Here is a 20,893-nt window from a genome sequence, read left to right as displayed (position 1 = left end):
ATTCAGTGAAAGCAGCAAAGAAGGAGGAGTCACCTTCACTTGGGTGGAGAAGGACATCAGCGGTAAGCTTGGCTTCCACCGCCCCACCTGGTGGCAGCCCTGGGGCCTCACAGCTGCTACTAATTCCAAGCACTTACCGCCCCCTAGTGGGCAGAGATGGCCTCGGATTCCCCTGCCTCACTTGGACATGTAAAACACATGTGGGTGACGGTTGACATCTTTTCTCTGAATTCTTCCTGCTCAAGGATGAGTTTGCCAGTTTATTTGCTTGTTCCACTCATTGCTGTTTGTCTAGAACTTTGCAATTAAAATTTTCTTCATTCCCTTTCTTTTTTCAAATAATTATTTTAATTTATTATTATTTTTTAATTTGACCAGAGAGAAACTGAGAGAAATGGAAAGTGAGAGAGCAATCCACCAGGTTCAGGATTCAAACCATGGTCAGCCATGTGGCCATCCAGTGCCTTAACCACCTTGCCACCTGCTGGCCCCCTTCATTCCCTTTCATACCTACCCTGTTCATATACTTTATTTAAACAGTTCCATTCAAGTCTATTGCCTGTGACCTGCCTGGGCAGCCTCTCTAAAAGCCAGTCTGCACGTTCCCACAGTGCCAGGCCACACTGGGCAGGACGTTCAGGGTCTCGCCCTAGGTTGGCGTAAGTCTTCTCCCATCGAGGAAGCACAGGTTGAGTAGATTCTCTGAGGTGACCTGCCATAGGTCCCTTACTCTTCTTCCCATGCCCCGTGTCAGGTAAGACCCAGATCCAGTCGGTGGAACCATACACCAAGCAGCAGCTCAACAACATGTCATTTGCTGAGATCATCATGGGCTATAAGATCATGGATGCCACCAACATCCTGGTGTCGCCGCTGGTCTATCTCTACCCCGACATTCCTAAGGAGGAGGCATTTGGAAAGTACTGTCGGCCGGAGAGCCAGGAGCACCCCGAGGCTGACCCAGGTAGTTGTTGATTTTCCACGTTTCTGGTATTTAATTTTCGGGAAAAGTTGGAAATGGCACGATCTGTGAGGGACAGTGAAGTGCTTGAGAAACCAAGGGGGTCTTTACTCCGTCTTGTGGGAAAGAACTTTATAGTGAGTGCTTTTTGGGGAGGCCAATGGGATTTGGCAAAAAAATAAGAATCAGTTACCAGTCCCTGCCCTCCAGCGAGCATCCCAGTCTAACTGGGGAAGTTAGTATATACATGCCCCCCAAAGCTGGGAGGATGTATATACTTTTTTTTTTTTTTAAGAATTGCTTTATTTATTCATTTATTTTATTTTAATTTGACCAGAGAGAGACACAGAGAGAGAGTGGGAAAGGGAGAAGGCAAGCTACCAGGTCCGGGATTTGAACCGTGGTTAGTCATGTGGGAGTGTCCATCGCCTTAACCACCATGCCACCTGCTGGTCCCCAAGGATAGAGTTTTTTTAGTAAGAGGGTGCCCAACTCGCAAATGCGTCTTACATAACTGATGCTGGAAGGTCTGAAGTTCGAACTGGAGTCAGCGTGCCTCCTTTTCCCCTCACTCAGCCATGTGAGCAGTGTCAGGTGGACTAAAGAACAGTTTTCTGGAGGAAAGCATTGTTTGTAGCATCGGACATGGTTGATGTCAGAATAGGGGTGTGATATGTTTGAGGGGGAAGATAATTGGTGGAAGATACAAGTTTACTCATTTATTTTTCCCACGAATAAGAGAGAGAAACAGTACCCTAGCGGGGTCTTGATGCCATAAGGTATCCCCAGCTTTGGTCAGCCTGAGGCATGGGCACACCGAGGAGCCAGGTGAACTCAGGGAGGTCTCTGGATAAGAACCTGAAACCTTCTCATGTGGATCAGCCCTGCTGAGCGTAGCGCTTTACTGCTCTGCCACCTTCTTCCCCCCCTTTTATTTCAATTCACAGTAAAGCACATGTGTGCCTGAGAGAGAAGGGAAACACCTTCAGCAGGGTCTTGTACTGCTTGCTCCCCTTCCCCAGCCTTTAGCTGGTCAGGATCCCGGGGAGGTGCACACACAGCCTGGTCTGTTTCAGGTTGACCTGGCTGAGGATCCAAACCTGCAGTCAGTCATGTGCCCTCTAGACCTGCAGTTCGGTGTGCCACCAACTGTGCCACTGAGGCTGGACTGAAATGGGCATTTAGAACGTGCAGCTGTTAAAAATCAAATTGTTTTAGATGTGCAGGAGCACACGTGCCTTGAGAAGTTCTCTGAGTCGTCGGACGTTACACCCACCACCTCCAGGCCATGCTGGGCGCACAGGGAGCAGCGCCCTCTGCCCTGTTCCCATTCAGCATCTCCTGCCTTGGTTCTGGTTCTCTGCCTACATTCTGATGAAACACCTTGGATTTGCCATTCTCTGTTTTTTATTGAGCTTTTCTTAATCATAGAGTCAAGGTGGGCCCTTGAAAGTGATCCTTTGGGGTTGACTTCCCTCCGCAATTGCTTTTTTTAAAGCCCTTTCTGTCCAAATAGACCCTCCAGCTGTTCCCCTCCCACCTCCGTCTTTCACACAGGAATCCCCTCTGAAGAATTTCTTGGGGTGAGAAGAATGGGAATTTGAGAGGGAGAGGGAGAGGGAATTTGAACTCACTGACGTTCCTTTTCTCCTCGTTCTGGTCCTGAGTTTTGCTCAGACTGCAGAAGAGTTTGACTCTCACTTCCTGTCTGCTACTTATCTGTCTTTCCACTTGTGCTTCAGTTGGGAGATCTCCTTATCAGCCCCTGTCACACTACTCTTTGTTCCTGCTGCAGAGGACATTTAGGTCCAAGTGTTGGGCGTTTAGCCTAATTTTGCTTTTAAGGCCCCAGTTCGCAGTCCAAGGCTGCATCCTCCATTACTGTCCCCCGCCTGGGGGCTGGGAGGCCACCTTTTCTGCTCTGAGTCATCAGGGCAAGATGCTAATCCTGAGAAAGGACCTAATTACCTGAGGGATTTGCCTGCCTTGTGGAGAAGGAGTATGTGGAGTGTGTGCACTGAGGGCTCCCTGTGAACATGGCCATGGTGCCCCTGAATACCTTCTCTGAACACAGAAGCTGCTTTTTTTTTAAAAGATATTTTTGCGATAGGGCATGTGTGCTTACCAAAGAGACAGAGACCGAAAGCAAGACTCGGATATCCACCAGGGGGATGGCCAGATGACAATCCCTTCTCCATTCTCCTCTTGGGATTTTGGGCACGCATGCACAAGTGCATGGTGTGTTTCAAGCTGCCAGATCTGGGACTTGAACCATAGTCAACTACATGGGAGTCCAGCGACATAACCGTTGTGCCATCTGCTAGTCTCAGAAGCTGCTTTTTGTTTGTATTTATCTAACTGCGAAGTCATCTAAAAGTGTGATTGAGGTGGTCCAGACTCCATTGCATATGCTGGACACTATTACTTGGCTGACCGAGGCCATATTGAAAGCCTGGGTTTGATTTCCAGCACACCTAAAAAGCCAGGTATAGGGCCAGCAGGTGGCGTGGTTGTTGGGGGCGCTGGACTCCCACATGGCTGACCATGGTTTGAGTCCTAGACTTGGCAGCTCACTTTCTTACTTTCTCTTTCTCTAGCTCTGTCCCTCTCTGGTTAAGTTAAAATAAATAAAGTTAAGGAAAATAATTCTTAAAAAAAATAAATAAATAAAACTGGGTATGTCTGGAGTCCTAGCTACTCAGGAGGCCGAGACAGGAGGATTGCAACATAGAAAGGCCCTGTGTAAGATGCCACACATGTGCACACACACTACCAAAAGAATGGTAAGATGTGATAGAGGCACATTAGTGCTGATAAAAGAAGGTATAAACCTCGCTTTTGGAACCACAGGCATTAGCAGTCTCCATGTTCTTTTAAGGACTTGGTGACATTGGTATCTGGACTGGACACCACGCAAAGACTACAGAGGCTTGGTTCTCTCACACAGAGAGGTTATCTAAGAGGTACGACCAGGCCAGAATAGAATCCTCAGACCGCGGGGAGGCAGTTCAATGTTTGCATAACCTAAGGGGAGAATGAACACAGGGTTGGCATTAATCTAAGCTCAAGGGAGATAGGGGTGTGTGGAAAAGTCTCTGCAGCTCAGGAAAACTTTGTGGAAAGAACGGAACTCGGAAGCTGAGGTGCCTAGGACATCAGATAGTATGGGGGTGAAGGAGGGCAGCCTGAGGGGCAGATGGCGGTTTCCAAACAGTCTCTGCAGGAGATTGGAGTGAGTCGAGATCAGCCAGGGTAAGACTTCCTTCTGCCCTGCGCTCAGGGCGAGGTCAAGTCCGTGAGCCCCGATTTCTTCTTTCCAGGTGCCGCCCCATACCTGAAGACCAAGTTTATCTGCGTGACACCGTAAGTGGCTTCCCTTCCCAATTTTGCCTTCATTTCTAATGTCCTCAGTTATCCTTGGGAAAAAGACCCGGGGTGAGAGTTTTCCTGCGAAGGGTTGGAAGCCCTTGGGCTATGTGTAGTACTCAAAGTGACCTTGTGTGTTTAAAAAGCTTGAGCTTTTATTTTTCTGTTGGAGACCAGAGTTTGATGGCTTGTGTGTGTGTGTTTTGTTCTTTTTTTTTCCTCCATTGTGTCTTGTCAACCCGGCCCTTTCCCTTCCCGCTGCTCCCCATTTCCTACAGAACGACCTGCAGCAATACCATTGACCTGCCGATGTCCCCCCGCACTTTAGATTCATTGATGCAGTTTGGAAATAATGGTGAAGGTGCAGAACCCTCAGCAGGAGGGCAGTTTGGTGAGTACTGAGTTGACAACCCTTGTTCCCGTGAGACAGCCATCCCCGTAGTGTGATGCCCACGAGCTGGTCACCCGGATGGGTAGAAGGAAGTTTTGCAGAAACGGATTGCCCCCCGTGGGGGTGCACATTCTCTAGTAACCATGGCACACACAGTTGAAAGGAACAGGTGAAGTTTATTTTAGCAATGTATTTTATTTAACCCAGTAAGTCCAATATACTGTTCTCTCATCATTTAGGGGGGGAGGGGAGGAAAAAAAGATATTTTTCCATACTAAACCTTTGAAGTTCTGTGGGCTCTTGATAGCCATAGCACAGCTCCATGTGAACCGGGTGTATCGCACATGCCGTGTGCTTGGACTTACTTCAACCCGGAAAGCTGAGAGTGAGGCAGGGTCAGGAGAAGACGGAGCCCTTGCAGAGGGCAAGCAGGGCCCTCGGGAGAGGGAATCTGGCTTCTCTGGCCCTCCATTGGCCTCAGGGCAGGAGTGGACAGCTGTCTGTGACGCCAAGGGTGGCCTGTACCCTCTCCCCTAACGGGCTGGGAGTGTGCCTGCCAGCTGCAGGGGTCAGGTGACTAAACCAGCTCTCTGTCTGTCCTTGCAGAGTCCCTCACATTCGATATGGAGCTGACCTCGGAGTGCGCTACCTCTCCCATGTGAGGAGCCGAGAGCGGAAGCTGCAGAGAGATGTGACCGAGGCACCTGCGTGCGTTCTGCCACCCCTTAAACAGCCACCCCCCGATCAGCCGAGACTCCTAACTTTGTGGTTCCGGATTTATTATTTTTTTTAATCTCCTACTTCTGCTATCTTTGAGCAATCTGGGCACTTTTTAAAATAGAGACATGAACGAATGTGGGTGATATGCTTTTATCTCAATGCAAATAAGATTGTACGCTCTGAGACCATGATCGGAGGTGGGGGGGGGGGGGTGGCTCGAGGGAGGAAAGGAAGTGTCTTGTGTTTTTGTGTTCCCCTGCCCTCCTTTCTCAGCAGCTTGTGAGACAAGTGCCTCCTGGTGCCAGCGGCATCCCGCCACTTGTTCTTCAAGTGATGCCAAGGCCGCCCGCCGCTCTGTACGCCTGGCGTTGCACTTTTAACCTTGCCTAACATCCGAGTAGACGATAGGACTGTCTAAGCCCCTCGTTTCTCTTTAAATTAAAAAATATATAATAATGATTAAAGGACAGAACAACACTGTATCAGCGTAGATTTTCTGTATTTAAGAAAACCGAGTTCATGACCTCCGTGGTGCTTTAAGCATTCAGCTTTCTTCGGGCTGATCATTTATATAAACCCTGAAATGGGCTTCAGCTCAAACCCTTAAAAGACATCTGAAGCTGGGCCTTGCTCTTTGGTTTCAAAATAGAAAGTTTAAGGAGAACCAAAAATATTTTAGACATTTTTGATAAACAGATTTTTATTTTCCTTGTCATGTATTGGCCTTTTAGTGGGTAGGGCTGGACAGAGGGTGCTTAATGGCCTTTTAGTGGGTAGGGCTGGACAGAGGGGGCTTCCAATGAAAGCCTTCACTCCCTTGCTTCTGTTTCAGAGCCCCGGTGGTTTCTGCGGGTGCCTTATCAGCGCTAGGATGGTTCTGGCTTCCTTTCCCCCAGTCCCCTTGGCCCTGCCTGTGGCACCCTCCTCCCAGTGTGTAAGGGCCCCGTCCTGTCTGCGTTAGGAGTCCTGGGCTCAGGGCCTCATGAAAGAAGAGGGGAGGATCACAGGTTGGACATGACTAGACAGTGGGGCCCCAGCAAAGTGTCTAGTCGAGCTCAGGGATACGGTTCTTACCCCAGTTTCTTGGTGGTCTCCAGCAGCACCCGTAATCACTTCACTCGGTGCACACAGGGCAAAGGCTTATTGTAAACTTGAGGTCAGTCCTGGTGTGAGAGTACCACCTGCTTCTCCCCAGGCTGTGACTGTCTCCTTCCCCAAGGGGCCCCTGGGTGAGGCAGAACAGCTAGAGTGCCGGCACCTCTGGTGGCCTTCGTGTCAGCCCCAGCCAGTCAGCTCCCCCCGCTGTGCATCTGGGACACTTAGCAGTGGGCCCCCTGACCTAGAGGGTGGCTGATTCAATGATGCAAAACCACCTTGCCTCAGCTGATCACAGAGTTTCTTTGGAATTCTCTTGGTTAGGCCCATATTAGCTTGTGTCTGAATTAAGGGGTGAAGACCTTCCAGATGGTCAGGGCTCGCTCTGTGCCATCCCGGTCCTCCTGCCTAGCAATGGTCACTAGCAGGACGGAGCTCTTCCTTCTCCAGTAGCACTCGTTAGTACACAATAAGCTTGACTCATAAACTGCGGGTATTTAGAGGAGAGACTTGGACTTAACATTGGGTTCAAATCATAGGGACAAGGCAAGGGTTCGGGTTTCTTGGGAGCAGGTATTGTAAAGTTTGTGGCTCTGGGTAGCATGTGTATCTGGTTTTAACTGATTGTAAAAAAAAAAAAAAAGCCTCTGAGTGGGGCTGAGGCTTGTTCTGGCCCCTTCTTTAAAGAACGGAGTCCGCAGGACCTGTCTGCCTTCTCTTCAACCCCCATGCTGTCCCCAGCCCAGCCCAGGTTCCCGTGGGACGCTTAATCTACCTAGACAGTGGTTGGTAGCTGTCTTGGCCACTGCACTCAAATTCCAATGTATACTTCATAGTGTAAAAATTTATATTATTGTGCGGGTTTTGTTTTGTATATTGCTGTATCTAACTTCCAGAAATAAAAGTTATATAGGAACCATCTGATAGTGTGGTGGTTCCGTCTATGGCCGGTGGAGGCTCCCTTTCCCTGCTTCAGTTCAGAGAGGGGCCCAGGCTGAGGTTGCCCCAGCCCCTCAATCCCAAGTCCATGGTGCGGCTTCCCACCAAGGGTCAGCCACCCGGTCACCGGTCTCAGGACGGGTGAATGAGGAGCAGGGAAGGCCTCTGCCTCCCCTCCAAAACTGCTTCCTCCTGTCTGGGGGCAGATAAGCTTCCTAAGGGGGACTGGGGTGTAGACACTCCCATCCCCCCCCACCCGCCAGGCCTCCTCGCTTCTGTAGTTGGCTCCATTATCACTCTTCAGTTCACCCCTTGGGGACCGACTTCCCGGGCTGGTTGCTCCAGGCCCCTGAGCAGTCAGCGGTGATAATTCAGGGAACTCGCGCCACTGCAGCGCCCACTTGGCTTCTCCCCACCCCCTCCGCTCGCACCGCCCCAGTGCCATGGAGACCAGCGAGCGAGTAAGCCTAGGCGCTGTGAGATACGTGCGCCTTCCGCTGCAGAGATGGAACAGATTAGTGCGCTGGGGGCCGCTGGGGCCGCACTGGCAGGCAGCGGCTGCGCTCCGCCGCCGCCAGCCCCCACCAGCCCCGCTCTGGGCCTCTGCGCCTCCTTGGAGCAGTCTCTGAGCTGTGAGCGCCTGCCCCCCCTTCTCGCTTTGAGCTCTGAGGAAACTTGCTGCAGATCCTTGCTCCCTGCCCCCTCCAAGGGAGCAGGTGTTCCGAGTCTCCGCCCTGAGTCTCAGCCCTGCGGTGATTACCCCTGGACTGGCTGCAGCTCAGAGCCTTTGGGGTGGGGGTGGGAGGGGGGCAGGGTGACAGCTCTGTTCTCTCTGCCCTAGCCTTCCTTTCTCAGGCCAGCTGTGGGAGGGTGCCACCTGCTGGTGTCAGGAGAGGCCTGGGGAGGTGGGGCTAATGCGGCCCTCCTTTGCCCAGAAAGTTTGACATTCACCTTGGCACTGGCCCTCAGAGATCACCTTATAGCAGCAGCTAAAGGGCAGGTCTAGGCCTCAGCACTTGGGTCCCTAGACCTCCTCTCCTCTTGGTCCTTGCCCCTTCTCTCCCCTTTTCTTAGGAATGTGTGCCCCCTAACCTAGGTCTTCAGCCTTCCAAGACGCACTGACAGTGTTCCAGGTGGTCAGCACCCTTCAAAACAGAAAAAGCAAGGTTGTAGCTTCAGGCTGGAAAGTGCAGTATCAGCCACACAGGAGGGGAGGGATGAACCGACTCCAGCTCCAGTGATCCCCGTCACCCAGGGAGACCACCACCAGCTCCCCAAACCAGGAGCTGCAGCCGCCCATCTATGAAAAAAATACTTTATTCAAAAACACTGTTTACACAGATGTGTGGTCTATGTACAAAGAATCCCTCTTCCCACCCCCATCTGCCCTCAGAGACATTTAAGCCTGGGCCTCCTGACCCTCCTCCTGCAGCTGCCGCTGGCTGGTGGCCCATGGTCTCCGAGGGAGGAGCCCTGAGGTTGGAAGCAAGGCCTTCTCAGACCACAGGCAGTTGTGCAAGAGTCTGAGGCCTACTCCAGGCCTGCCTCCCAGCTGCCGGTGAGCTCAGCATTTTCCTCACTGCAGATCCTGCAGGCATGCAGCAGGTGGCTGGCTGGCTGCTGCCTGTCCCTCGCTTATTTTTTTCCGGGTGGGGAGGGGGTCAGCCCTGCGAGTTCCAGGCCCCCATCCACTCACTGCATCTCAGACTGGTCATTTCTTGCCCCCCGCACCCCCATAAGCAAGGTTGCAAACAGGCAAGGCAAGGAGGCTGGTCCCCGGCCGAGGGAGGAGGTTTTGGGTGGAATGTGGCAACAGCATCCTAGGCCCGAAGCCCACACCCTGCTCGGGGACAGGAGGCCACAGATACGTACCCAGAGCTGCCAAGACTGCCCTGAGTCAGATAACCCAGCTCTGCTGGGAAAAGGACATGGCTACGGCCTGACTCGCTCTGGAGAGTTCACCAAAGTCCACATTCATTAAAGTACAAAATACTCATTCAAAATGAACCCCAGCCTTCCTCCTGAGGGAATCACTTAGACCAACACATGTACATGAGGACAGATGCGTGCTGCGCGCGTGCGCACGCACACACACACACACACACACACACACACACACACACTTGGGCAGCAAAGCTCTAACTCAGGACTAAGGCTTTAGCTTAGAGAGTTGCCTGGCCCTCTTCCCTTCCTGAATGTCTCATTCAAATAGCTGCTGAGCAGATACAGGACACAGAGGAAGCTGCCTGCACTTGAGTACCTGCAATGACACAGCTTGGTCTCCTCCACAGCAGATCTGTAGAGACACCCAGGACTGCAGGCGAGCAGGCACACCACCTGCACACACACACACACACACGCACACACGCATACGCACGCAGGTACATGTGCTGCTCACAAAGGCATCAGTATGCACAGCGATGCTAAAATCACTATTCGTATCAAAGCCACATTGAACATGGTTTCCGAAGAGAAGCGTAGGAGTCCAGTATTCATGAGAGGGAGCCTCTGGCAGAGAAAAGAGTGGCAGGCGGGGACAGGCGGGGGTCGAGACCATCGATCGGTCGGCGCAAGAGTTCTTCCACATGCCGGGCGACATCCATGGTCTCATCCAGGTCAAATTCTCCATCCTGGTCAAGCACAGGGTCAGGGCTGGTAAAGAGAAGGGACATCAGGGGGAGTCGGTGTGTATCAATGCTCCAAACTGCTCCCAAATCCAACCAGGGTCTTAGGAGAACAAGACCTCCTGTCTGGCTCCCCACTCCTCCACCCTAAGTGGAGTCAATGGCTCCTTGGGGATACTGTACTTCTACTCGCATCTCTCGCTGCTCCACAGAATGATCTTAGAGAACACTCTCCTGGTCCTCAGCTGTAAAACAAGGTACTTGGGCCAACGAGTTCTGCCCATCTGCAATGCTGTTCCATGGAACTGCAGGTTGACCACACAGTGCCCCGAGCACAGCTGGGCCTTTAACCAGTTACTCCAGGCCACCTGCAAGGTCCATCTTTACACCATTTTATAGAGGAGGTAGCTGAGTTTGCCATGGCAGGAAACTTGCTCCAAGGTGGTCAGAGTCAGAATTGGAATCAGGTCTTGGTGACTCACAAGGCTATGGTGGTCCCACTTCACCCTGCTGCGTCCAAGACACCCAGAGATCAAGCCTGGGTCACCCACAGCTCAGAAGGGAATTTTCCTTGTTTCCACCTGACTCTAAGAACCACTCCATTAACAGCTCCCCTGTATCAAGCCCTTAAGACAGCCTCCACTGTTAAACTACCTGCCTTGTCTGGTTCGAGCCTCACCCCAGTCCTTCGAGGTAGGTGTTCCTGCCTCGGTTTTATAGATGAGGAAACTGAGCATGAGAGGCTCAGTAATTTCCCCAAAGCTACACAGCTAGTCAGTGCCAGAGTAAGGACAGGATGCTGCTGTGTCTAGCTTCAAAATGAACTATGCATGGGGACCAGCAGGTGGCGTGGTGGTTAAGGTGTTGGACACTCCCACATGGCTGAACACAGTTCAAGTCCTGGCAGCTTGCTTTCTCACTTCCCCTCTCTCTCACTCTGTGTGTGTGTGTGTGTGTGGTCAAATTAAAACAAATAAATGAATAAAATTAAATAATCCTAAAAAAAAAAAAAAAAGAACTATGTGTTTTCCTGGCTGATCTCATCCTTCCCACACCTGGGCCAGGCCAGAACTAGGCCTATAAGCTGGTGCCCTCAGACCTGGAGGAGCCCTGGGCTGCTCTGCCCACCAGCTCTCGGGGCTCTACCCAGAGGCCAAGTCCCCAGGTCCTCCCCTGCAGACCCCGGAGAACACAACCTACTTCTGTGGGTACATGTTATAGTGAGTCGGGGCGCACACGGCTGGGGAGGGGGCCTGGTCCATGTAGGTGGCGCTGGCTCCGGCGTCCGCGGATGCATTCACAAACCTGCAGAGGAAGGGAAGCAGAGCCCAGCTGCAGGGAGCCTGGGCAGCAGCTGCTTTGGGCAGGGGCTTGGGGGGCATATTTTTCAGGGTATAGAAGGACAAAGTAGCCATTCAGCCTGGGGCACGGCCAAACCCACTTCCCTCCCAGGGCTGAACCAGGTTTCCCAGGACATCAAATGCTGGGCCCAGGAATGGAAGGGCGGCAGCATTGGGGAAGAAAACCCAACGTGGCAGTAGGAGGCCAGAGCCAGCCCCTGGACACTTACTCGGGGACCACCTGCTTGATCTGTGGCTTCACGTACCCGTCAATGGCTTTAGCTGCCAAGGGGACAACAGTGGTGAGAACCAAAGTCTCTGGGGGCTCCCAGATGAGATGGAACCCAGCTCCCATACAGTCTGCCCCTGTCCACGTCACCTCGGGGCCTTGGCAGGGAGGGGCACTTTCCCAAGAACTCCCAAAGAACACCTGCTGCTGGGCCCAGCCCGAGGGTCACTGAGACCAGGCTTCAATCCCATCCCATCTCCTGGTTCTCTTTCTAGCCATCTGCTTTCTTGTTCCCTGCCCCCACACCTGCCAAGGAAACCATTGACAAGAAGCAAACCCAGGCCGGAGAGGAAAAACCTGTCCATTTTACGCCCTACACTCAACTTAGGGGCAGGTTGGAGGGTGGAGAGTGGTGAAAGCAGTTGGTCAAGATGGGAACAGAGCTTTATCTGCGGGTTTGGATGATCCCAGCCCTCCCCCCAGCTGCGCCTCTTCCTCCCAGGGTGCAGAAGTGAGAGTCTGCTCTGCTTTTCACATTGCAGAGAGAGCTGGGACAGGTTTCACTTTCCCTTTCTTCACTTGTGAGCCCTGAGATCCTCCCCAACCTATCGTGGACCAAAACGCACAGGGGAAGTGGCCCCTGGCCTTTTCTTGGGAAGCCCCGCTGCTCAGCTGAGATTTCTATGGGCTGGGGCAGAGCGTGGGCTATCAGGCCACAGGACGCTGGGGTAGGACCCACCGAGCACTGGAGTGTAGTATTTGGAGAAGACCTCGTCCTTGGGACGGTCAGGAAACACGTAGATGAGATAGTTCAGGTCTCCTAGCCGGTCGGCCAGGGACCGGATGGAGAAATCCCGCGTGGTGAAGGGCTTCAGGTTCCAGAGGTTGCGGTCCGCTGTGAAAAGGACAACCCCGTTTCTACAACCCACCACCAGCAGGAGGACCAATGTGGTAGGGCCTGAAGGCTGGCTTGAGGGGAAATCCGAGCTCTTACTAAGCTTCCACCCCAACCACACCCACGTGCTCCCTGGAAGTACAGGGAAGAAGGGCATGAGAACATTCGACCCAGCAAACCGAGCGAGTAGATACCAACAAGCCTGAGGGGGAGACCATGGAACGGCCCGAGGACTCGCCTGGTGGTTCTAGAGTCCAAGGAGCCAGTGAATTTAGGTTCTCCAAAATGCAAAATGACATGGAGTACATTTCTTTTCTTTTTCTTTTTTTATATTTTTGCCATTGGGCATGTACACTCGCCAGAGAGGAGAGAGACAGAGAGAGAAAAAGTGAAAAATTACCCTCCATGGGGGGGATGGCCATGCTATAATTCCTTCTCTTCCATTCTCTCGGGATTTTGGGCACAAATACAGAAAATGCTTGCTGTGATTTTCAAACCACTGGGTCTAGGACTCAGAACACAGTCGACCATGTGGGAGTCCAGCTGCTTTACCCTCCATGCCACCTGCTGGCCCTGGAGTACATTTCTAAGCAACACCCTCTTAACGGGTACCTTTCAAGGATGCAATCTGAGGGAGAGTCAGGAGCAAGAAAGTGGGAGCAGGCTCCTGGGGCTAGAGTGTGGGTAAGACAGGCACTCACGAGAATCGAACTTCCAGGCAATGGTGATGCCCCCAATCTCGGAGTCACTGAAGCGCAGCAGGAAGGTCCCATCAGGCTTGTTGATGAGCAGGTCGTGGGCTTGTTGCTTGTTCACAAAACCTAGGATGGCCCTGGGTGCAGGAGCATTTCTGTCACTGCTAGGCCAGCAGTCACAGTCCCCTGGCTTACCACCAGCCTCCCACCCCCATGGCACGCATTCCTCACCCGTCATTCCAATGGGGCTTGTGATGCTTCTTCAGCACCTCCATCACCCCATCGAACCATTGCCAGAAGGTGTAATTCCAGCCAGGCAAGTTCTCCTGCAGCCCCCCAAGAAACTCCCAGTCAGGGCTGGTGCCCTGGGTCATAGGTGGCCCAAGTAAGTCAGTGCCCCCTAGTCCTTGACCAGGCCTTCTCTCAGTTCTCCACCCCTGTTGGCCTTCACACTGAGATCCTAGGGAAGCAAAGAGTAGCCCTCCTCGGGGCCAGCAGGTGGTATGGTGGATAAGGGCGCTGGATTCCCACATGGCCAACAATGGTTCAAGTCCTGGACCTGGTGGCTTGCTTTCTCACTTTCCCTTTCTCTCTCTCTCTCTTGTCAAATAAAGAAAAAAATAACAATAACAAATGGAAATAAATAAATAAATAAATCTTTAAAATAATTATAAAAAAAAGAGTAGCCCTCCTCCATACTTCCAAGACCAAAGAACACCTGCTGCTGGGCCCAGCCCGAGGGTCACCGAGAGAAGCCCATGGATGGGAGGCATACAGAATTGCCCAGGGCCAGCCAGCAGCATGGTGGTTAAAGTGGCTGGATCCCTCATGACCCACTGCACAGCTCCCAGCGACTTGAAAAACATGCTGTGCATGTGCATATGCATGCCCAAAACTCTCAAGAGAAAAACGGAGAAAGGATTGCATTGTGGCCACCCCCACCCCCAGGGAGGTGATTTCTCTCTCTCTCTGTTGCATACATGTGCCCCATAGCAAAAGTTAAGGGGAAAAAACAAAAAAGAACCAGCAAGCAGCATGGTGGTTGAGGTGCTGGATTCCTGCATGCTCAACTGAGGTTCAAGTCCCAGACCTGGTGTCTTGCTTTCTAACTTTCCCTCTCTCTCTCTCTGGTCAAATTTAAAATAATAATAGCAATAATAATAATAAGTAAAAGTAAATAAACAATTCTTTAAAAAGAAGGAAAGCATCCCACGAGGAGAATGGAGAAGGGACTGTGGTGTGGCCATCCTGGGGGCGGGGGGTGATTTCTCCCTTTCTTTCTCTGTCACTGGCAAACAAACATGCGCTATAGCAAAAGCTCAGGAAAAACAAAACAAAAGAAAACAAAACAAAAGTAAAACTGAGGCCGGCAGACAGTGTGGTGGCTGAGGCACTGGGTTCCCACACAGTTTGAGTCCCGGACCTGGTAGCTTGCCTTCTCACTCTCCCTTTCTCTGTCACTCTCTGATCAAACTGAATAATAATAATAATAATAAATGAAATCAAATGAATTCTTTTAAAAAAAAAAAAAGAAAAACAGCTGTTCACCTGGCAGGGATCTCCAAAGTTACTTCGGCCCCACCCCCACCCTGAGGGAAACTGAGGCACAGACAACAGAAGGTTCTGGCGAATTCGTGCACTGATCTGGACCTAGAACACAGGGTTCCTGACTCCCAGCTCTGGGCTCTTTCTAACATCTGCTTTGCTGTCACTGCCAAGTACAATCCCCCTGTGGCCCTGTCTGTATTTCTTACTATACGTGAGCCCCCATCTGTCCCGTTAGCAGGACAGCATTGCTGGACCAGGGCAGTGACCTGTCTGTGTGGTGTGGGAGAGTGACAGTGATGGGACACTGGTGGGCCCAGGCGGGCAGCTGGAGCCGCTCCTCACCCTGTTGAACTGGGACCAGGACACGGACATGTTGTTATAGTCCTCGAGGTGGCTGCTGCTGTTATGGAACAGTTTCTGCGCCAGGAACACGAGGTTCTCCTTGGTCAGGCCCCGGTTGCTCTGCACTTCGGCCTTGAATTTCATGTTGAGCGCCTCACACAGCTGCGGCCACAGCACTTTGTCAGGCACGGCAAATGGCACCCTGCCCTGGAGGGAGGGGAGGGGGAGAGAGAGGCAGACTGAGGAAGTTGGAAATGTTTGCATACAGATAAACAGGAGGGCTTCGAAAAGCTCATGGGAAATGCACATTATGAAAACATTGGGAGGCTGGCAGGTGGTGTGGTGGTTAGGGAACTGGACTCCCACATGGCTAACTGAGGTTCAAGGCCTGGACCTGGCAACTTGCTTTCTCATTTTTTCTTTCTCTCTCTCTCTCTGGTCAAATTTAAACATTATAATAACAAATGCAATGAAATAAATAACTTTTTAACATTGGGTGTGGATTTCAACTTTTTTTTTTTTGCACTAAAATCAAACTGGTACCGTTTTTTGTTTTATTTGTTTAAGTTTTGTTGTTGGGTGCGTGTGCTCGTTGGAGAGAGAAAGAGAAACAGAGAGCGAGGGAAAGTGAAAAATGACCCCCTAGGTGGTAGGGCCATACCACAATCCCTTCTCGTTCTCTCAGAATCTCAGTCACACAGGCACATGTGTCTGATGTGTCTTTTGAGCCACTAGTTCCCTGGGACTGGAACCGCAGAGTCAGCCATATGGGATCCACCCACCCTAACCACCATGCCACTGGCTGACCCTAAAACTCATTTAATTCCATTTTCCCATAAGCTTTTTGAAGGTCTTTGGTATAGATACCATGAGACAGAAGGGACTGAGAGAAGTTCAGAAAAGAGACAACTCACCGAAAGAGTGGCAGGAGTCAGGGGAGGGGGAGTGGGCATGCAGAATAGAGAGCTAGAATGGGGACTAAGGACGGAGATCAGGAACCAGTGCCCCAAGACCTCAGAGACCTCAGTCCAGAAACCCAGACCCCAGACAGAGCCCAGAGGACGTGCCTGGGAGGCTGGGGCACTCACCATCAGCTGCCCTTCTCCCAGACCTCATCTCTGGTCTGAGGCCTAAGGGGTGGGGCTGACCCTGAGGACAGTCCTGGGGTCTGGGGACCAAGACAAAGCTCCCACAGGCACTCACTGGCTCAGCAAAGGCGTTGTCCCACAGCACAGTGGCAGTAGCATTGTGGTCCTGGCTGCCGTGAACGATGACAACCACGGGTAGGGACAGGGTCTAAGGAGTCAGAAGAATGAAAGCTGAGGGGACATGACCACCGTTTTGCCCTCTGCTTAGGCAAGACCCCAACTCTCATTCCTCACCCCCTGATTCCAACCACAGGCTCCTCCCAACACAACCTGCGCATGAGAAACAAAACAGCGTGGGCTGCTGCCAGATTATTGCCTAGCAAACAGGGACCTGTGGAGGGACAGTACACTTTCTTCTTTCCTTTATTTTTAGTTTTGCTATGGGTTACATTCGCTCACCAGAGACAGAGAGAGAGAGAGAGGGAGTGAGAAATCACCCCTCAGGAGGGATAGTCATGCTGCAATCCCTTCTCCTCCATCTTCCTTTTGGGATTTTGGGCACGCACACACACGTCCCTGGCATGTGTTTCATGCTGCCGGGTCTGGGACTCGAATAGCACAGCTGACCATGTAGGATCCAGCCACCTTAGCCCACACCACTGGCTGGCCCTAAAATGCACTGTCTTTTCTACTTTTTTTTTTTTAATGTCAGAGGGCATATTCATGAACCCTGCAAGAAAGAAGGAAAGACAGAAAGCACCCAACAATGCGGTAGAGACAGCTGCAATCCTCTTTCCTCCATTCCTCTATCTTGTCAGGATTCTCGGCACACATGCACAAGCGCCCAGGGTGTTTTTCAAGGTGCCAGAGCTGGGACCAAAACCCTGGTCAGCCATGTGGGATCTGGCTTCCTCTGGGACCAGCCCAAGTACACTTCCTATTGGCATCTCCTAGGGTAAGTGTCTGAGAACACCATGAGGATTCAGAGCTCCCTGGTTTTCCCTAAGCAGCCAGGGGGCCTCGGGTAGGTCCCTCCACCTCTCGGAGTGACCTGCAGGACGGGGGAGCCAGCAGCCTCACCTTCACCTGGAATACAAGCTCATTGCTGCCAACACTGAACTGAGACTCAAACAGGACCGTGAACTTCTCCTCCGTCACAGACTCCGCGCCCCGCCGGTCAGCACGCTTGATCCTCTTCAGTGACTGCAAGGTAAGAGGTGAGTGAGGGACCGTGAGGCAGCAGCTGGTTACGAGAACTCAGCGCATGGCAGACCTTCCCCTCAAAGGCCAGGCCCTGTCCTCACCATGTTCCTGAAGTGGGCGCTGAGGGTGCCCGTGGCCTGGTGATACTCCATGACGCAGCAGTTGTTCAGGATCTCGCCACTGCACTCACTGCAGGGAGGAGGGGACACGTGGCCCTGGGCTGGGGGATTGGTCGTGTCCACATCTCCAGCTGGGGTCTCCACCCTGGTCAGGCCTGCTGGCCGCCCACCCCATAGGAGTGTTCTTCGATGTCTCCCTGAGTTACTGTCTTCTCCATCAACCTGACAGTACCCAGCGCAAGGTCTCTGGATGAGGGCTGGCTCCCGATCTTTTATTTTTTTTAAAGAATTATTTATTTAACTTAATTTAATTAAAAAAAAATTTGCTATAGGGCATGTGCGCTCACCAGAGAGAGAGACAGAAAAAAAGTGAAAAAACGAGCCACCAAGCCTGGGAATTGAACCAGTTGGCAATTTGGGAGTCCAGTGCTTTAACCACTAGGCCACCTACTGGCCCCCTGGATCTCCATCTTTAGTTTAGACATTCCCTGGGCATCAAGATTGATGTAGGGGACCTTGGGGTCCTTTGGTAGCTCCAAGTATTCCTAATATAAAAACCATGATGACGGACAACATGGATCCCCAGAACGACCCCCACCCACCTCTCTGGCCTCAGTGGGTTCCCTTCCCCTAGCTCAGGAGGCATGCTGGCCTTGGCTGTCTGTTGAACAGGCCATGCTCACCCCGGGACATTTGCACTTGTTCCTGTCGCCCCACATTCATGACCTCCTCATTTAGTTCTCAACTCACATAGCTCCTCAGAAAGATGTTCCTCGACCACCTACCTACCTGACCTTGTTCACCCTGCCAGGCTCCTCCCAGCGCTGCCCCTGAACACACACGCAGATGCTATATCACTCTGCTTTAATTTTTTCTAGACTCTATCACTTTTTTAAAAAGAATTATTTATTTAATTATTATTATTAAATAGGGCACATGCTATAGGGTGTATGCGTTCACCAGAGAAAGACAGAGAGAGAGAGAGAAGGAAAGTAAAAAACAAGCTGCCAGGTATGGGACTTGAACCACGGTTGGCCATGTGGGAGTCCAGTGCCTTACCCCCATGCCACCAGCTTGCCCCCACCTTTTTTCCCCCCTAGTTTTGTCATAGGCACATGTGCTCACCAGAGAGAAACAGAGAGAGAAAGGAGAAAGAGAGAGAGAGAAAAAAGGAAAATGAGAAATCACCTCCCAGAGGGAAGGGCCACATTGTAATCCTGTCTCCATTCTCCTCTTGGAATTTTGGGTACGCATGTACAGATGCCTGGCATGTTTTTCAAGCTGCTGGGTTTGGGATTTGAACTACAGAGTTGGCCATTTGGGATCCAGTTGCTTTGACCTCTATGCTATGGGCTGGCCCCTCTATCACTTTTTGACAGTGCCCTATTTTTGTTTGTTTGCTTTAAAGTTTACTTATTTCTTCCATGAGAGAGACAGAGAGACAGCACTCCCAGTGGATCCACACCGTGATCCAACCCCAGTCTCAGCCAGCCTGGATTGTGGGCATGTGTGTTCAGGGAGGCCCCAGAATGCAACTTAGGGTCTTTCCCATAGAGGCACGGCTGCTTCACCATGGCACCACCACCTGGCTCCAAATACTGCCTTCTTTTTTTTTGCAGAGGTTTTTGCTATAGGGCACGTGTGTTCACCAGAAAGATAGAGAGAGACAGAGAGACAGAAAGCGAGAAATCAACCCCCAAGGGGTATGGCCATGCCACAATCCCTTCTCCTCCATTCTCTTCTTGGGATCTTGGGCATGCACGCACACGCGCCCGGCAAGAGCTTAAGCCACCAGGTCTGGGACTTGAAGCATGGTCGACTAAACGGGAGTCTAGTGACATAGCCATTACGCTAACTGCTGGTCCCTTCATTTTTTTAAAAAAAAGAATGATTTCATTTCACTTTATTTATTTAAATTTGATCAGAGAGAGACAGAGTGAGAGAAAGAAAGAGCGGGAAAGTGAGAAAGCAAGCTGCCAGGTCCGGGACTCAAACCACGGTTGGCCATATGGGAGTCCAGTGCTCTAGGCACCATACCACCTGCCAGTCCCACATGCCTTAGTCTTAAAGTGTATACTTGCTCTGCAGCTAAACTGTAAGCTCCAAGACAGTAAGAACCTGGTTCACTGCCATCATCATCCTACCCTCAGATCACATGGTGGCATTCGGTAACTTTTTCTTTCTCTTTTTTAGAGAGATTTTTTCCTGTAGACCATGTGTACTTGCCAGAGAGAGACAGACAGAAATCAACAAATCAGCCCCCTCTCCCCGGGAGGTGGGAGATGGCCACACCACAGTTCCTTCTCCATTCTCATCTTGGGATTTTGGGCATACATGCACACACCCCCAGCCTGAGTTTCAAGCCTCTGGGTTCAGGACTCAAACCATAGTCAGTCATGTGAGAGTCCAGCAATGTAACTATTACGCCATCTGTTGGTCCCACTCAGTAACTTTTTAAAATTGGATGACAAAGGATGGGACCAAGTGTCCCACATCACTCATTCACTTACTCACTCATCCATCCATCACACGCATTGGGGGTGGCCTGTCCTGCCCCGGACCCCACCCCTGGGTCCTGCAGCCACACCTGCTTCTTCTCCACGTTTCCTGCGGGACACAGCACATGCTTGCCCAGCATGAAAAGGGCTTCCCTCTCTGCCCCCATCATGAGCCACCTCCTGTCCAGCTGGCAGCACGAGACTGTCATTTCCTGATGGCCCACACCATGATCCTCTTCCACAGTGCCCCAGACATGGCATAGCAGGTGACAGAGGCTCGTGGGGGAAGAAGCCAAGTCTTGTCCAGGCCACGGCTGAGTCCTGCTGCTTGGCACAGGCACTGGAACACCACAGTGTGCCGGGCAGTTTACCACGATGTGGCAGGCAAAGGCAGAGCCTGGGGAGGGCCTTGGAGCAGGAAAAACACAGCATACACTGGAACAGACAGACTGAACTAGGGCGACATGGACATGTCTGTATGCCAGGATGCACGACAAAAGGGGAGGAGACCCCAACTGTGGAACAGAAGCAGCCCTGAGCCTGAGCCTGGGGAGGGGCCGGCTGGGAGAGAGTGGCGCTTACTTGCGTGTGTTCTCGTTCTTGAGCAGAGCCTTGGCCTGCTGCTCGCTGATGATGGTCGCCTTCACCTGCGGGGGGTTCATGTGCACGTTCAGCTTCCCGCCCACCAGCAGGCGCACGGTGGCTGCGAACTTGGTCTGGGTCTTCAGGACCTGAGGGGGCTGCTTCTCGATGATGAATGTGCTGCAGGGGACGCAAGGACCAGGCGGACACTGAGACGGGGCCAGGGGAGGGCACTCGGGCTCTGTGCGGGGTGAGGGT

At 51.9% G+C, this 20,893-nt stretch overlaps 2 protein-coding genes across 2 annotated transcripts in view; one reads left to right on the top strand and one right to left on the bottom strand.

Annotated features, from left to right (window-relative positions):
- The window catches only part of STAT3 (signal transducer and activator of transcription 3), a gene marked incomplete in the record, with an annotated part of 70,875 nt that extends 64,955 nt beyond the window's left edge, over positions 1-5,920 (top strand). The window contains 5 exon segments of the mRNA XM_027774778.1: positions 1-62; positions 755-964; positions 4,282-4,324; positions 4,606-4,718; positions 5,325-5,920. Of these exon segments, the coding sequence (XP_027630579.1) occupies positions 1-62; positions 755-964; positions 4,282-4,324; positions 4,606-4,718; positions 5,325-5,380 (484 nt within the window).
- Positions 5,921-8,771: 2,851 nt separating this feature from the next.
- LOC102481444 (signal transducer and activator of transcription 5A) overlaps positions 8,772-20,893 on the bottom strand; it is a 29,371-nt gene continuing 17,249 nt past the window's right edge. Inside the window, exons 6-16 of the mRNA XM_027774787.1 lie at positions 20,636-20,874; positions 17,538-17,625; positions 17,314-17,436; positions 16,349-16,441; positions 15,146-15,352; positions 13,487-13,581; positions 13,262-13,392; positions 12,405-12,560; positions 11,667-11,718; positions 11,297-11,401; positions 8,772-10,124 (exon numbers count right to left, since the gene is read on the bottom strand). Coding sequence (XP_027630588.1) covers positions 9,965-10,124; positions 11,297-11,401; positions 11,667-11,718; positions 12,405-12,560; positions 13,262-13,392; positions 13,487-13,581; positions 15,146-15,352; positions 16,349-16,441; positions 17,314-17,436; positions 17,538-17,625; positions 20,636-20,874 — 1,449 coding nt within the window. The 3' untranslated portion in view covers positions 8,772-9,964. The remainder of the gene's footprint in view (positions 10,125-11,296; positions 11,402-11,666; positions 11,719-12,404; positions 12,561-13,261; positions 13,393-13,486; positions 13,582-15,145; positions 15,353-16,348; positions 16,442-17,313; positions 17,437-17,537; positions 17,626-20,635; positions 20,875-20,893) is intronic.

This window comes from Tupaia chinensis, unplaced genomic scaffold (genome assembly GCF_000334495.1).
Source record: "Tupaia chinensis unplaced genomic scaffold, TupChi_1.0 Scaffold000477_1, whole genome shotgun sequence".
Classification (NCBI taxonomy): Eukaryota; Metazoa; Chordata; class Mammalia; order Scandentia; family Tupaiidae; genus Tupaia; species Tupaia belangeri.
This window is presented reverse-complemented; position numbering and strand designations above follow the sequence as displayed.